Source organism: Prionailurus bengalensis, chromosome A3, assembly GCF_016509475.1.
Source record: "Prionailurus bengalensis isolate Pbe53 chromosome A3, Fcat_Pben_1.1_paternal_pri, whole genome shotgun sequence".
Taxonomy (NCBI): Eukaryota; Metazoa; Chordata; class Mammalia; order Carnivora; family Felidae; genus Prionailurus; species Prionailurus bengalensis.
Genome location: NC_057354.1, coordinates 132,465,566 through 132,481,297, shown reverse-complemented (window position 1 = coordinate 132,481,297; position 15,732 = coordinate 132,465,566). Strand labels below are relative to the sequence as shown.

Genomic DNA, 15,732 nt, shown 5'->3' with positions numbered 1-15,732 from the left:
GCCTGTTTCCGAGTCTGTGTGTCCCTCTCTCTCTGCCCCTCCCCCGTTCATGCTCTCTCTCTGTCCCAAAAATAAACAAACGCTGAAAAAAAAAATTAAAAAAAAGAAAACTACCTCTCAGCAAAACAGGCACTCTGCGTCTTTTCCTTATCCTGGACACTCAAATGGGATTGTTCGATTTGCAAGTCCCTCAAAATACCTAACTCAGGCCAGCAACAGACTCCTTATTGAAATTCTATTTTTATTTCTCCACGGACTAAAAGACACGGCTGAGCATTCACAGGTCTGTGACCTTAGTTATGATTTGTTCTGCTACACACCCATCTTTTTATATGTATCTTTCAGGGAAGGCAAACATTCTGGGTAAGTATCAGAAGGCTGCAGCATTCCGGGAGTATTTCACAGGAAGAGTATGAAAATGCTCAGGTCTTAATTTCTTTTATTTAATTTTTTTAATATAAAAAGCAGGCATAAAATACAATTACATTACTACAAAGATGCAACAAAAATTTTTTTAAAAAGATCGGGGGGGTACGACTTTTGTTCAGAGGGGACAGCTGATCAAATATTTACGATTATCTAAACCATGCAATTCATAACTTAATACAATTCCAAACAAAACTCATTACTATGGGGAAGGGAATCAGGGACAGGCCCCCCAAGCATAATATTCAGCACTGTCACACAGCGCCTATTTTCAAAGTGCTTTGTGAATCAACTATGGTGTCTTCACGCCAGAGGGAAACTGGAGCCTTCTTCCAGGGGAGGAGACGTGATTCAGTAGCAGTGTCGACACAGACCGAGAAACTCAGAAGTGACTTCCTCTCACAGAATACTAAACATGTTATTTAAAGCATGTTTCAATAAAGTAATACAGCGTCTAAGTTTCTCTATTTTACCACCAGAATCCTGTGGGAACAGATTAACAACAGCAGCAAAATTTCTTCAACTGTGGTTTGGCAAACCTAGAGTATTTCTTTTTGAAGGTCTACAGATGAACCGACACAAAAGACATCGTTCGGAGCCAGATTTGTGACTCCAGCACAGGTCAATTTTAAAACACTCACCTCATTTTCGATTTCTCGGTATCCTTTAGATAGCTAAAGGCATTTACAAATTTCAGATTTTTTAAAAACCTTGCTTCCAGATAGCACGTTTTAATACTTTCCAAAACCTCACCACGCGTTAATTTTGAACAGTGACGCCGGCACCAGTTTTCCTTCTACTTGGGTCTCGCTATCCCCACTAAAGAAAAGTACAAAACCCAACTAAGAAAATCCCAGTATTCACTACTTCTCAGTTCTCAACAGGAGGTATTTATGGCTCTAGGAGAAATCAGGTGTGAAGAAATAAGCAACTTCCGGTCTTGCATTTATCGGGGAAGCTTTGGAGCCTCAAGAAAAAGAGAAGCTGGCACAAAATCAGGTTGTTAAACCGAGTCAATATTGTATTCGATGAGTGCTGGGAAGAGGACATTTGGATATAGGGGTACGCATTCACGCACGGACGTGAAATGAGCAAACTCTTACCCGAGGTCAGAATTTTTACTAAGCGCATATCAGCTGGAGAAACGACCTAAAACCCTTGTTAAACCATATAATGTGAAGAATCTCCATGGGAGAGATTTTTTCCCACCCCTCAGAATACTTTCTTTTCCCCAAAAAACTTCACATTAATTTTCCTTGTATAGTTGCAGCACACCATGATTCTCCATATTCTCTAATATATACAGCATTCAAAATTTAAACTTTTGCCATTTTTACTCAAATATTTCAATTACTCATGTGTAAACTTCAAATTATTTCACCTTAATAAAGTTTATTAAAAAATATATATATATATACTCTCCAATTCAGAATAATATGATAGAACCTCCCATAGTGTAACAAAATCTTTATATAAAATATTAATTCAGTCTCCTTTTAACAAGTCTAATGAATGGAAATATTTATTCTATATAAATTTTATATAGTTCTCATTTTTAAATCTCAAAAACAAAAAAACAAAAACAAAAACAAAACCCCAAAAAAACAAAAGCTGTGTCCCCAAGCCAGAACCGCAGAACATCCCGGGGAGGGAAATGGCATGCGTGTCCAGACTCAGCACAGACAGCGCGAGAGAGCATAGGCGGGACAATGTGAGAATGACAAGATTCAGGTTTAGTCCATCAGGCCAGAGGCCGCGGTTCAATTTCCACAACAGTGTCTATATTCTGGGGGCCTAACTCTTTAACCATTTCTACACTGACCCCAAGGGGAGTCAATGAAAAAGGTCTATTTCCTTCATTGAAATATTAGATGATGTATTTCAGTATCACACCAACTCCGTATGTATATAAAGAGACTAATAAAAGACTACATACTTTTTTCAAACTTGATAACTTAGCATTGATCATACTGTAGCAGTAAAAAACACATTCTTCTGGGATAATGAGAAATATGGCAGAAGTGGTCCTGCATAACCTGCAACTTTAACATCATTTAAAAAATAAAAATCAAGTTAAGAGCCTCTGAGGCCACTTCTTCCTAGTCACCAGTTTTCTTAACCCAATACTGAAATATTGCCATACTCAGTTGTGTGTTTGAGGGATCACATTTAAATATTTAAAATATATCTACAGTATGTCTTAGTTTTCTTTATATTGGAGATAATCTTAGAATCTCGAGTGTGAAAATGTAGAAACAGTCACAAATGTCTCTGCCAGAAATAAAAACACATCTAGGGTAGCCAGCAAATTCAAAGCGAAGCAAACATTTCCTACTCATACACTAATACTGAGGTCTGTAAGCAGAGCGGGATGAATAATAAACATAAAAGATATATTAGTTCCAATATTATCCATTATTGTTTCTATCACGGGTACTTAAAAAAAAATTCCGTTATACAATCAAGATAGTCTGACACTGATAACTATTACATGTAAAAATAGTGCACTATTTTTCTTTTGCAAAGCGAATTTGCATCCTAAGAGCTGGTAAACACTTTTTGTTCAAAATACAGAAAAAGGTGAGACATTAAAAAAAATTAAATTAAGGCATTCAAAATGGGTAAAGTTGCCTATCATGAAGCATTAGGAAACTGATAGAATTAACTTCAAACTTCTTGTTACAGTAACTGCTTAAACATGATCATGCAGCTTCCATGGGGTATACACAAATGAGGGATACAAACTTCAACGTTATGGCTTTATACAAGTGCATAGTTGCAACTGCAGTTTGTTATGATATCTGATTACTGTATGTAAAAAAATAAATGGGACATTTGAAGAACCCTCTTGCAGTAATACAGTACTATGTATATGTGTGTGTGGGGGTGTGTGGGGGGGTGTGTGTATGTATATATATGTACATATATGTATATATACATACACACACCCCCCACACACACACCCCCCACACAGTATAATGGTCACTTCTTAAAGATGCAGTCTCCATCACTGTAGTGGAACCCATTCCCAGACTCTTCTGGTGAATGTGCTGGTGAAATCTCTGTTGAAGCTGAAAAGATGATTTCTTTAACTCTTCTCAAGCCTTTTGTGCAATGTAGTGTGAGTGACTGCCAAGAGAGCTTCATGGAACAACTTTGGAAGAGTTGCATGATATTCTTACTCTATTAACCAATCACTGTTGGTTCAACATGTTGCTCCAAAGGAGAGCAGAAAATCTCCAAGATTTATAATTTATATTGGAGGAATAAAGGGAAATGTGTGTGTGTGTGTGTGTGTGTGTGTGTGTGTATCAGTCTCTCAGGAAAATATAGCTTTTTAAGAAATTTTGGGCCATCATATTTCAGTCTTGTTTTAACTGGAAGAATATGACCACCTTGAATAACAACTGCATTCACAGAAGGCAGCTAGCTGGAAAGAAAAAAAACAAAGTTAGTTGATACAGTAAAATACTTTAAGAGACTTAAATTCTTTGAAAAGGCATTCCATTTATATCATTAAACTATGTAGTCTTCCAACCCCTATGCTTTTAACACCTAAATCATACATAAAACATATTTACTACATTACTTTTCTGATTTTTAGGTACATGCAATTATATTCTTATATTTTCCTACAAACACAACACACAAGTTTTAATACGGTTAACTGGCTACTAGGGTTAGATAATACGTCACGGAGTAAGTCAGGGGCGTGTTAAGTTTGCCTTGGAGATTAAGTGCTCCCGACTCATGTAGCGGAACGAACAGTGAACTTTTGGATCAGGTTCTATTGGACTATTTGACTCTTAGTCACATTTTTTTTAAATCTGTGACATGGGAACAAACACATTGTTACAGTAAATATATGTAAAAATCTCTGTAAATCTTGGTTATAAACACCTCCCAATGATACATGATTTAAGTCTATTTTTGCAATATGCTCCCTTAGGTTAAGGCAGATATTACTTCTTTTAAATCCATTCTACGTAAAAGGTTTAATCATGAGGTTCAAATTTCCTTTAGCCACTGTTAACCGAAGTATTTTTTTTTTTTTTTTGTAACCGAACTATTTTATTTGTTCTACAAGCACAAGAACTTTCACAGCATATCAGTAGCATTCTTCGGCAAGAGTAACATTATCTTTTCACAAAGCAAACGTTTCACAGCATCACAAAGGAAAGCCAAATCAGAAACAGCTATTTCACAGCACTTATTAGACTTACAAAGTTTTTACAGTTTCAATTCTTGCGGGTTAGAAAGAAGGAGGAGGGAAGGAGAGAGGGAGGAGGGAAAAGGAATCCCATGCTATGTTCACAAACTAATACAGTTGTAGGAACTTGAAATCATTGTAAATTTCACTTGTCTGAATATCTGAATATAGATTCTTCGGAATGAAAAAAAAAAGTACTAGAATTAGCTTCTTTTGTTATGTCTACATGTTCTATTCCTAAGATAAAAAACTAATTCAACTGATTTGAAAATATGTAGCTAAAAAAGATTCTGAACATAGCATTTCACTTTTATAACTTAACATGGAAATTGCAGTTAGAAGCTTTTCTGAAAACTACTTTTCAAATATATTATTAAAAATAAAAACTTAATAAAATTCAAAAACTAGTCAAAACCAATGAAAACCCAAGTGCAAATCACATGCACTACTTGGAAATACTAAGATAACTCATTTTTCACTTTTTTGATTTACCCCATTTATTTCTTCAGAAATCAAAAACATCGTCATCATCATCACCACCATCAACATCATCAAATGACCAATCCCAGTCTTTAAATGCCAAATCAAGCAATCTGCAATAGGAGGTTTGTAAATTTACACTCTGACACTTTAGAAATAGCAGTTTAACATGCTAATTATCTAGAAATCACACTTTGTGCTCCCTTCATCAGTAACAACACAGTCAAAATTACGATGGTAGCACACAGGGAACTCTTCTTTCCCTTTATATATAAACGCATATAATGTACATATATAAGGTATGCTTTCCAGAATACCAGAGAACCAGATGATATTTGTGGATAAGATACAATCTTCTCCCCACTGGGCCCAGATGATGTAACTAACCATCCTGATGCCTACTCTGATTTGAGAACTATGAAAGCTCAACACCTGTCCACACTCCCTTCACAAAAGGACCCAGAGTACCAGCTCACATTTTTCTAGAATAGTACCACAAGTCCTAGTTTAAAGAGAGAGTAACACTAAGAATGCAACTTTCTCGATTCTAGCAGGACCCTATTTGTTCAATGGGTCACTGATAGTGATGCTCTCTATGAACAACTATGAACAAGAGAAAAACCACAGGTATACAGTAAAACTTGGATTGCAAGTAACTTGTTCTGCAAGATGAGCAAACGTTTCTAATAAATTTTAACTTAATGAGCGAGCAGTGTCTTGCAATACAAGTAGTAGGTGAGGATGAATGTCATGGGATCACAACTAAGCCAATGGTGTTCTCTCTCTCTCTCTCTCTCTCTCTCTCTCTCTCTCTTTTTTCTCTTCTCTCTCTCACTGTGGGATTGTGGGTGATCATCTCCCATGCTCTGATGCTTGGTCTCAGACCATGGTGTTTGGCAAAATCAGCGATTTTTCAGAACGTTGGAAGGTGCCCACAACTGGCACTAGTATATTTTTTGTCACTTCAAAGCATCTATGGAGGGGCACCTGGGTGGCTCAGTCAGTGAAGTGTCCAACTTCAGCTCATGATCTCACAGTTTGGGAGTTTGAGCCCCATATGGAGCTCTCTGTTCTCAGCACGGAGCCCACTTCAGATCCTATGTCTCCCTCTCTCTGCCCCTCCCCTGCTCGCTCTCTCAAAAATAAATAAAAACATTTTAAAAAATTTAAAACAAAACAAAGCACCTATGGACAGTCTTTTGCTGTTCCACACGAGAGTAAGCTTAGGAATGCTTTGCTTCATTCTAGGCCAGACTGCCTGCAGATACAGACCCTTTCCTCTGCTGCTTTACCGCCAGTTTCATGAAATACAGTATATGGCAAGAGTTTAGTAATAATGTACTGTAGGCAACATCAGTGCAAGCTTACACGATGGCCCCCATGCAGAAAAAAGATTCCATTGAGCCAACAGATTGTAGTGATTCCATTAGTGACAGTGAAAGTCATCCTACACAATAACCCTCCTCTCTCGTCTCCCTCACACCAGCCACAAAGGCTTTCAAAGGTAGGTAAATACAGGTCAATCTATTTTTCTTTATATCTTGTATTTTCTTTATTATTTTGTATTATATTACAGTACTGCAATCATTTTTATATGAATATTTTTGGGTTTTGGAACAAATCATCTGAGTTTCCATTATTTCTTACAGGGAAATTCACTTTGATATACAAATGCTTCAGATTACAAGCATGTTTCTGCAACGAATTATGTTCACAAACCAAGGATTTACTGTATCAGCATCATAGCTACTTATCTTCGCTGAGTAAACTGGACTTAGAGCAGGGATATACGTGGTCTTTTCTTTCCAATCTAATCCAATCATCTAATGCAACATCCAATGTAGTGTTAACTTTTTCATTGTTGTAACTGTGATGTTCAGGAATCAACTTATGCCAAGGAATTCATATGGCCCCTAAAGTCTCATCTGTGACTTCAACTTTAAAGTTAGTTTCTGAACTTTAATTTATATGATTTACTCAAAACTATTTATAATGCATATTCACAGGTGTCATCCCAAGAGATTCTGATATAATTGGACCACAGGGGTAGTGAGGCCTAAGTATCTGCATTTTTAAATAACAAACCTGAAATGAATTCTGACGCAGCTAGTTGACTTTGGTAATCACTGACAGAGTATGTTGATGGATGGTTACCCTAATTTAAAAGTAAACAAACCCACTCAAATTACTCTACTTTAAAATGTGCTAACTATAGAACAATATATAAGAAAACACACAAATATAATTATTCACTTAGACACATATCACATTTTTCTAGGCTCACACAGACAGTAACTGATAGCTAAGGTACTGCTTGGGAGATCAGTGGGCCTTCCTGATCAAGCCCCAGCTTTGAAAAATCTGCATTTCATATCCTTCCAAAACCTTTGAAGTGTGTGTGAAGTGTGCACCTGTGTCCCAGTCTTCAAATTTCAAAAGTCTGGTCCCTAGGCTGTTAGCACGATGTCTGGCAAGACTTCCCTTAAAGCATCACCACCCCCTCCAGCCCCTTCCAGTCAGCCATCGAATTATTGTCATTTCACCTTAAGAAAGCTTTCTCTAACTTGGTTTCTTCCCTCCATTTTCAATGTCAGTACCTTAGTGAAGGAGCTCATTAAAGTCAACACATACCAATCTCCTGCTGAAAGACTTCTTTCTGAAGAACAAAATAAACACTCCTCTAGCATAGTGTGCCCGGTCCTTTTCAACTTGGCTCAAAGTTTTCTCTCCAGTGTCAGCTTCTGCTCCCTGTCATACCCTCGCCCCATCTTAATCCAGCACATTATAAACGCATAATACGCAAGTAATATTGACAACTCAGTGCCTCTACAAGTCAACATTTTGCCTACCACCGTCTTTTCCCTTATTATTCTGCCTGGAAAATTACTGATCTTCCCTTTTTGGAGACGTTTCTTGATACCCTTAGGCAGAATCCTCCATGCTTTCCTTTGTTCCCCTCTAACACTCACTCATGCTTCTTATTATGAAAAAAAAATTTTTTAAATAGTACTGTAACTATCTGTTTGATTTCCTATCTCCTCCCTTAAATTGATCAGGAGGGATACACTTCAGGCCCATGAAAATTATTGCCAAAGACTGCTTTGGAAAGGGAGCATTACAACTTTGAGTTCTGCTAGAAGTAGAGTAGACTACCCATTTCTTTACATCTCGCCAATACTATGTTTCTTAATCCTTACCAGGTTGGCAGTTTTAATTTAATTTCTTTGCTTAATAATCAATTTGATCTCGTTTTTGTATTTATAGTAATGCTGCATCTGCATGTTCCTCAGTAATGTTTATATTGGGAAGAGGCAATCTTCTTTTTCTTAATGACTTATCTATATACAAAGATACTAACCCATCTTTCTTATACGTATTGCAAATATATGGTATATTTATTTATTTATTTATTTATTTATTATTTATTTATTTATTTTGGGGACAGAGAGAGAGCATGAACGGGGGAGGGGCAGAGAGAGAGGGAGACACAGACTCAGAAACAGGCTCCAGGCTCTGAGCCATCAGCCCAGAGCCCGATGCGGGGCTTGAACTCACGGACCGCGAGATCGTGACCTGGCTGAAGTCGGACGCTTAACCGACTGCGCCACCCAGGCGCCCCAAATATATGGTATTTTTAAAACTTACGAGGCTTTAGCTTTTGATTACTCAATCTCTAACTTTCTTTGCTTTTACTCCTAAGAAGTTCTCCAATCCAAGATGAGACACATACTCCCCTATTTTCTTCTACTTCATTGAATGGATTTATTTTTGACACTTCAAGTTGAATATAATTTTTTTCATTTTCCCCTAAATAAGCAGTCTGTTAACTTTCTAATGTTTATAAATGGAAAAGAACAAAACTAAAGTAATGATGACATAAGAGCTCCCCCGACACTTAAGTTTTAACAGGGCTGGCAATGCTTTATTTCTTAAAACTGGGTAAATGAGCATTTGTTGTATTTTTGCTTTATACTTTTATGTGTGGCTTAAACACTGGATTTTTAAAGAAGACCTTGAAAAGGAAAATAATTAAAGAGAAATGTCCTCAGCAGAGACCAGCATTCTGTGTCCTGCTTTGGAACAAACTAAGGATCTCTCCAAACTATTTTGATCACAAATCAGTATTTTATTCACAAATTTCCTACTTTTCTAGCAAGGTTTTTTTTTTTTTTTTTTTTTTTTTTTTCAGTTCAAAATTATCAAGAAATCATTCCCTGGAATAGCATTTCTACACATTCTGCCTTATAAGCTGTCAATTCATTTCTACTGTTCTCACTGTGAGGCAACGTGGTATTACAGCAGAGGATGTGGGATCTGGAACCAGACCATCCGGACCTGAGCTCATGGCTTTGCTGCGTGTTAGGTGTGTGACTGCAGGTGCACGGTGCTTCTGTGCCCCAGCCTCCACATCTGTTAAGTGGAGACATTAACGGCTAAATCACAGGCTGGTTATAAGGACAAATAACTTACATAGTTAAAACTCACAGAAAGAGCGCCTGCCATAAAATATGCCCTCAAAAATACTATTTCACATAACAGTAGCTAACACTTACTTAACCATCAACTTAAAACACTTCACTACAGAGAAAAGGAAGTGCTGCAAAGACAGTTAAGAGGAGAATGAGAACGAAGAACGTCACAAAAGCCAAAAGAAAAAAATGTAATGGTGTGGTCATTAACAAAGACAACTACTGAGGAAAAGTTAAAAAAAAAAAAAAAAGACAGATTAGATGTTTATGGGTATTATCTTTTAGTGTACACATAAATACGTACATACTTATACATACACATTTGATGATGTCTAACAAAGCCAAACATTTAAGAAAGACACCATGCATATTAGTTCAAATAAAGCTGGGCTGACACAAAGAGCTAGATATTATATTACTGCTGATGTCTACCAGAAATGCTGTTCCTAGATGTTCCTGAATGATCCTTTAACAGGTCTACCCTTTTATCTATAGGAACGTTATAAATTTATGAGTAGAATGTTAAAGGCCATCAAGTCCAATGCTTGACTCCCCTCCAGAGCCGTGTGGCTGTCAGACTACACACACGTGACAGGCTGAGGAGGGTGTTCTTCCACAGTGTCACCCAGCAGTCACTTGACTCAGGTACCAACAGTGGTGACAAGGCACTTACTATTCTAGAGCAAGCCCAGCCTTCCAATTCTGGAAATCTCTGATTGCCTGATACCTTTCCCTTGCTAAGTTACAAATGTGCCTCTATGTTTGGTTCTTGTTCTAAAATGTCATCCACAGAAAAGTTCTTTAAATCTTTACTGCTATTTATGATCTCCCATCCTTCCAAATCATTTCTTCAGAAGATTAAATATCTTTAGTCCTTAGGGTATCTGGGTGGCACAGTCAGTAGAGCGTCCTACTCGTGGTTTTGGCTCAGGTCATGATCTCGCAGTCAGAAGATCAAGCTCTGTTTTGGGCTCCACGCTGGGCATGGGGCCTACTTAGATCTCTCTCTCTCCCTCCCTCTCTCCCGCTCACATGTGCACACGTGCACACTTACTCTAAGGAAAAAAAAAAAATCCTTAGTTCCTTCACTTGCTACACGTGTAACACTTTCAAATGACCCACCACTACCTCAGTTACTCTCTTCTGGATACCCCCCAATTTGTGTATGCTACTCTTAAAATGCGACACCCAAAATGAAATGGAAACTGGAGGGTGATTCACGTAAGACAGACACAGATACAATTCTATGAGTTAATGAAGCAATGGAGGCACAGATGTTAACAATGAAAATAATGCTGCAGATGCATAATAAAGTACAAAATTGCATCCTAAATGTGCCCATCTCTATGCTTTAAGCTTCAAAGAGTATATATTAGATGAAAAATATTCACAAAACACCCTATACATTTTACGGTCAGTTTTGATATTAGTTTCAGCTACATGCATAGTTGTGAGAGAAAGAAATCCCTATTACTTACTGTTGCTATGCAAAATGTATTAAAAAATCAGTGAAGAATGATTCGAAGGGCGGGGCCAGAACTAAAATAAAACAAAAAGCAACAAAAATAAAATGTGCCTCCAATAGACCATAATGCTGAACTGGAGGGAAGGGGATGACAAAGAAAGTATTTACAAGGAAGTGAACATGAAAACTGATATGTAATTGAAAATATGCCCCAGTTGGTCTGAAAACTGCTTCATAAACGAATTCTGTATGTTATCACAAGTAGTGAAATCATTAACTTGTCAAGTTGCACAGAAGAGTAAAACGTTATCAAAAGGATTGGAGTTCTTATGGTCCTGACTCTGAAATTATTTGCCCTTCTAGAGTCTCAATCAAAAAGAAAGACGATAATACCTATCTGTTCTACTCCACAGGAATATTTTAAAGTTCCAATGACAGAATATATGGAAAGCTGAATGAGAGAACAGATTATAGAAGCACTTTGGAAGCTGTAAAGCACGAGATATTGTAAGCTATTGAAATAGCACAGCATCTATGCATTAATTGTTCAATATTAATAACAGAAATTTAATTTTTAGATGTTTTGCACATGGCACACAGAATGACCTTCAGTGTCTCTGAATTCTTTGAGCTTCTTCAGCTTAATTACTATCATAATCGCTAATTTTATAGTATTTAATTTTCCCATACCTCTCAGAAAAATTCAGCATTTTCACTGCTAAAACACCAATTCAACCTTGAAATACTAGTTTCAAGAAAAGTTTCACTTAAGATGTCTGTGGTTAGAATGCAAAGGTCTCTGATAACACAGCCAGGGCACATCATTACTCATGCACTGAAGGCCCTGTGTTAGGGAACAAAAAGGATGCCCAAAACTGGATACCTGATCTCAGTGTATACTTTATCCTTTAGCTAACCAAATCTTCACATTCATTTCAATAAACAGCAATATTTACAAATGTCGTAGTAGCTAGTAAGCCAAGAAATGGTTATTCCGAATCAATAATTAAATTACTATGACGTCGCCATATGAAAATGGTACCATCAAAATGTTTTTTGCGTTCATCATTACCTCTGGATTTACTTCCTAGTCCCAATTCTGCCTCAAATATAAGGCACACCCACTTTAACCATTAATCAATATCTGCATTTTTAAGGTTGATCTCTATTGCTCTTTAAATGAGAAACAAGTTATTATTCTGAACTTATAGATGTGAAATTAAAACTTAAGGAAGATTTTGATCCTGCCTCCCAAGTTGTCTAACATAAAAGAGGTTTGCAATATTAAACACAATATGCGTACCTGACACTTACGGATCTGTGCGTACATCCTGTCTACTAAATCACTAAATCAGTCAATATGCTTACAAAATCTCAAAATATTATGATTATATAAACATGACAAAAATGAGCCCTTTATATATTTTAGGTTGAATTTAATATGTGTGTGATTTAGTAAACAAATCTGTGTTACATTTAACTGAATCAATGAATAAGATATATACACTAAGATAGTTTCCAACATTTGGTAGTCCACAGTTCATTAAAATACCAAGCAAAGGTACATTACAATCAGGAAAATTTGTAGTTGAACACAAATAGCGAAATATTAAAAAAGACACTGTAATTTTTAACATTTTTATTTATTACCTTGGTTTGTTTGGGGCAAGCTGTCGACTTGGCCGTCTAATAGACTGGTTTTGTTGTATCTTCATTGAAGTTCTAGGAGATGACCGTGCAAAAGGGTCTGGAGCTGGAGGCTTTTTAGGTATCTTTTTCACCAACCGACTAACCCACTTTTGCTGCTCTTCTGTAGAATTTGCCAATAACAATAGGTTCTTGGCCGTCGAAATATCGTAATAAACTAAAAAGAAATATTTGGAAAAAACTAATGTGTTTAAATGGACCTGAATGTAAAGAACACTGATGGAACAAGTAATTTACTATTTACCTTTGCAAGGTGCTATAATCTCCTCCTTTCTGTCCATGTGATCTTTATGACATTTAATGTGGCAGCGGCGGCACTCTAACGCAGGGGGGGGTTTGAACATATGCCATAAAGGCTTCATACAAGCCTCACAGTTGGTTGGGAAATGATAGAGGGTAGGAATGAACTCATGTCCCTTATGGCAAATATAATTTGACTTTTCTCCCACAGGCTCCACGGGAAATTCTTGTTCCTTCTTACTTTCTCCTTCATTGGCATACAGAATCTATAAATAGCAAAAAGAATGATGAATGATTTCCAAACAGTTTTATGTAGTAACAATTCTTACAGTGTAAATAAAATAAAAATTAGCCTAAATTATTCAATGAAAAGAAAATGACATTCAAACATTAGTAGGTTCCGTCGAATCAAAAGCTTATATGAGAAAAGCCTTTAGACAGTCCCTTGGTTCCCTTTTCAGGAAAAAAATCTATCTTGTTCAAATGTGCCTCCTTATTTTATCCAGGAGATCTTACTGTGTTTCAGCAATTTTATCAGAATAGGCCAAAAGGTAAATTTTTGCTTGATGGGTATCAGAAAGTTTTTCTGGGAGGGAGTGTTCAAATCAATCCCCCCAAAGGGATGTGGCAATTATACAAAGTGATGCTCTATGATTCTCAAAAACTGACAACTGGGTGATAAGTGCTAACATAGCTTTAATGGCAAGATTTGTATTTGGAGAGTTGAGGAAGAAAGAGGAAACGATGTATAATACACCCCAAATAAACATTACAAGTATCCAGAAAATAAGTGGCCAACTCTCCCACAGTACCCCAAGCACAATGGTTTTCACATAGAAGGAACTCAGTAATTGTGGGTTTGACTAATTTTAAAAAGAAAGTAGAACAGGGAAGCATTTGGCTTCACTTTAAATTGGAAGTAAAAGGGCTACTGGGTGCAAAATTCAACTTTACAAACAACTTTAACTTTATAGAGAGCTGAACATAAAATCAGAAACAGAAGAGAAAGGGTATAGTTTAAAAATGTCGTAATGAGGGGCGCCTGGGTGACTCAGTTGAGCGTCCGGCTTCGGCTCAGGTCACGATCTCACGGTTCGTGAGTTCGACCCTCCCATCGGGCTCTGTGCTGACAGCTCAGAGCCCGGAGCCTGCTTCGGATTCTGTGTCCCCCCCCCCCCCGCCCCTCCCCCACTTGCACTCTTCCTCTCTCAAAAAAATAAACATTAAGAAAAACTTAAAAACTAAAATAAAAATGTCGTAATGAACCTTGAACAAAAGGAAAGCAAAGGCCAGAAACAGTATATAAACATACTACAGACTTTACCAAGACAGAGAGGAATAAAGATGTATCCAAACAGAATAAGCATGAAAGACACAGAAGGCTGTTTACCTGAAATATCCTTGGAATTTCTTTAGCATCTGCTCTATATACATCTGTTTGTGTAACTGGTCGGACATGAAATAATTTGCTATAAAAGATTTTTAATAAAGGAATAAAATATTACTAAAGGATCAAATTACATTAGTTATCCTATACTTATGTCGGAAGTTAAAATGGACTACTTTGACCCACGTTAGAGGGTCATAGGATACCTTGCTTCTATTAATTCAATCACTCCTTGAGATTTTGAGTATTTCCAGGAAGTCAGAAATTTTCTAGTTTCAGAAAACATGTTTTAGCTAACTCTATACCCCAGACTTTCATCTCTATGAGGCAAATATGAGAAAATGTAACAACGGTACAGTAGGAGCTATACTATATATATTTATGTATAAATAGCACTAACTTGACAAAAAGGTCACATTTGTCTCATACACTTTACAAGAGAAAGTTTCTAAATATTCTAATAAAAACACTTACTCTATATCTAAAACCATGTAAGGATTAGATTGTTCTTTATCTTGTTCACTGTCATAGAAAAGAATCTTCTTACTGCTTACAATCACATACTGTTAAAGAGGGAGAGAAGGAATTAATGACTAAAGTTAATCTAAATGACTAAAGTTAATCTATGTATCACATTTATTTTCTTTGAAAACAAATTCTACAGCAACAAAAATCATGTAATACCTAAGTTAAATAACTAAACAGTTCTCATTATATCCTTAAAAGGTCTTCCTTAAAATAACAACAAATTTACAGTTTGCATATATATTTTTTAAATAAGCAAATTGGGAAGGATATTAATTCAAATATTTTTTAGACTGATTTAGCTTCAAAATTCAGTAAGCACAGGTAGCCTTATTGCTATGGTCTGAATGTCTGTGTTCCCCCCAAATTTTTATGTTAAACCCTAACACCTAATGGAAGGGGCTTTGGAAGGTGAACAGGCCATAAGAGCAGAGCCCTCATGAATGGGGTCAGTGCCTTTACAAAAGGGGCTCCAGAGAGATCCCTAGCCCCTTCCACCACGTGAGAACATAGCATGAAGTCTGCACCTAGAAGAGGGCCTTTACCAGAACCCAAATATCCTGATCCTGAGACTTCCAGCCCCCAAGAACTGTGAGAAATAAAGTTCTATTGTTCATACACTACCCAGTCTATTCTGTTATAGAAGCCTGAATAGACTAAGATATTTACCAGAAATGAACATAATACCAATAATCATAGTAACAGAGGAAAAGAAATAAATAAGCCTTTCTATCATAACCACAGTTGTTTTCCCACTGAAATAGCAAAACACTGAAGTCAATAGGCTTCTGTTTTCCTAGCATCAAAACCTGTTTTATTATTA

At 36.7% G+C, this 15,732-nt stretch overlaps 1 protein-coding gene across 6 annotated transcripts in view; it reads right to left on the bottom strand.

Annotated features, from left to right (window-relative positions):
- Positions 1-422: 422 nt before the first annotated feature.
- The window catches only part of ROCK2 (Rho associated coiled-coil containing protein kinase 2), a 141,605-nt gene continuing 126,295 nt past the window's right edge, over positions 423-15,732 (bottom strand). For 3 of the 6 annotated variants that reach the window (XM_043604517.1, XM_043604521.1, XM_043604518.1), the window contains 6 exons: positions 14,859-14,947; positions 14,388-14,466; positions 13,002-13,263; positions 12,701-12,914; positions 5,129-5,229; positions 423-3,856 (listed from right to left, as the gene is read on the bottom strand). In XM_043604517.1, the coding sequence (XP_043460452.1) occupies positions 5,142-5,229; positions 12,701-12,914; positions 13,002-13,263; positions 14,388-14,466; positions 14,859-14,947 (732 nt within the window). In that variant the 3' untranslated portion in view covers positions 423-3,856; positions 5,129-5,141. Of the gene's footprint in view, positions 3,857-5,128; positions 5,230-11,063; positions 11,125-12,700; positions 12,915-13,001; positions 13,264-14,387; positions 14,467-14,858; positions 14,948-15,732 lie in introns of all 6 variants that reach the window. The other 3 variants (XM_043604520.1, XM_043604522.1, XM_043604519.1) reach the window with 2 other exon arrangements.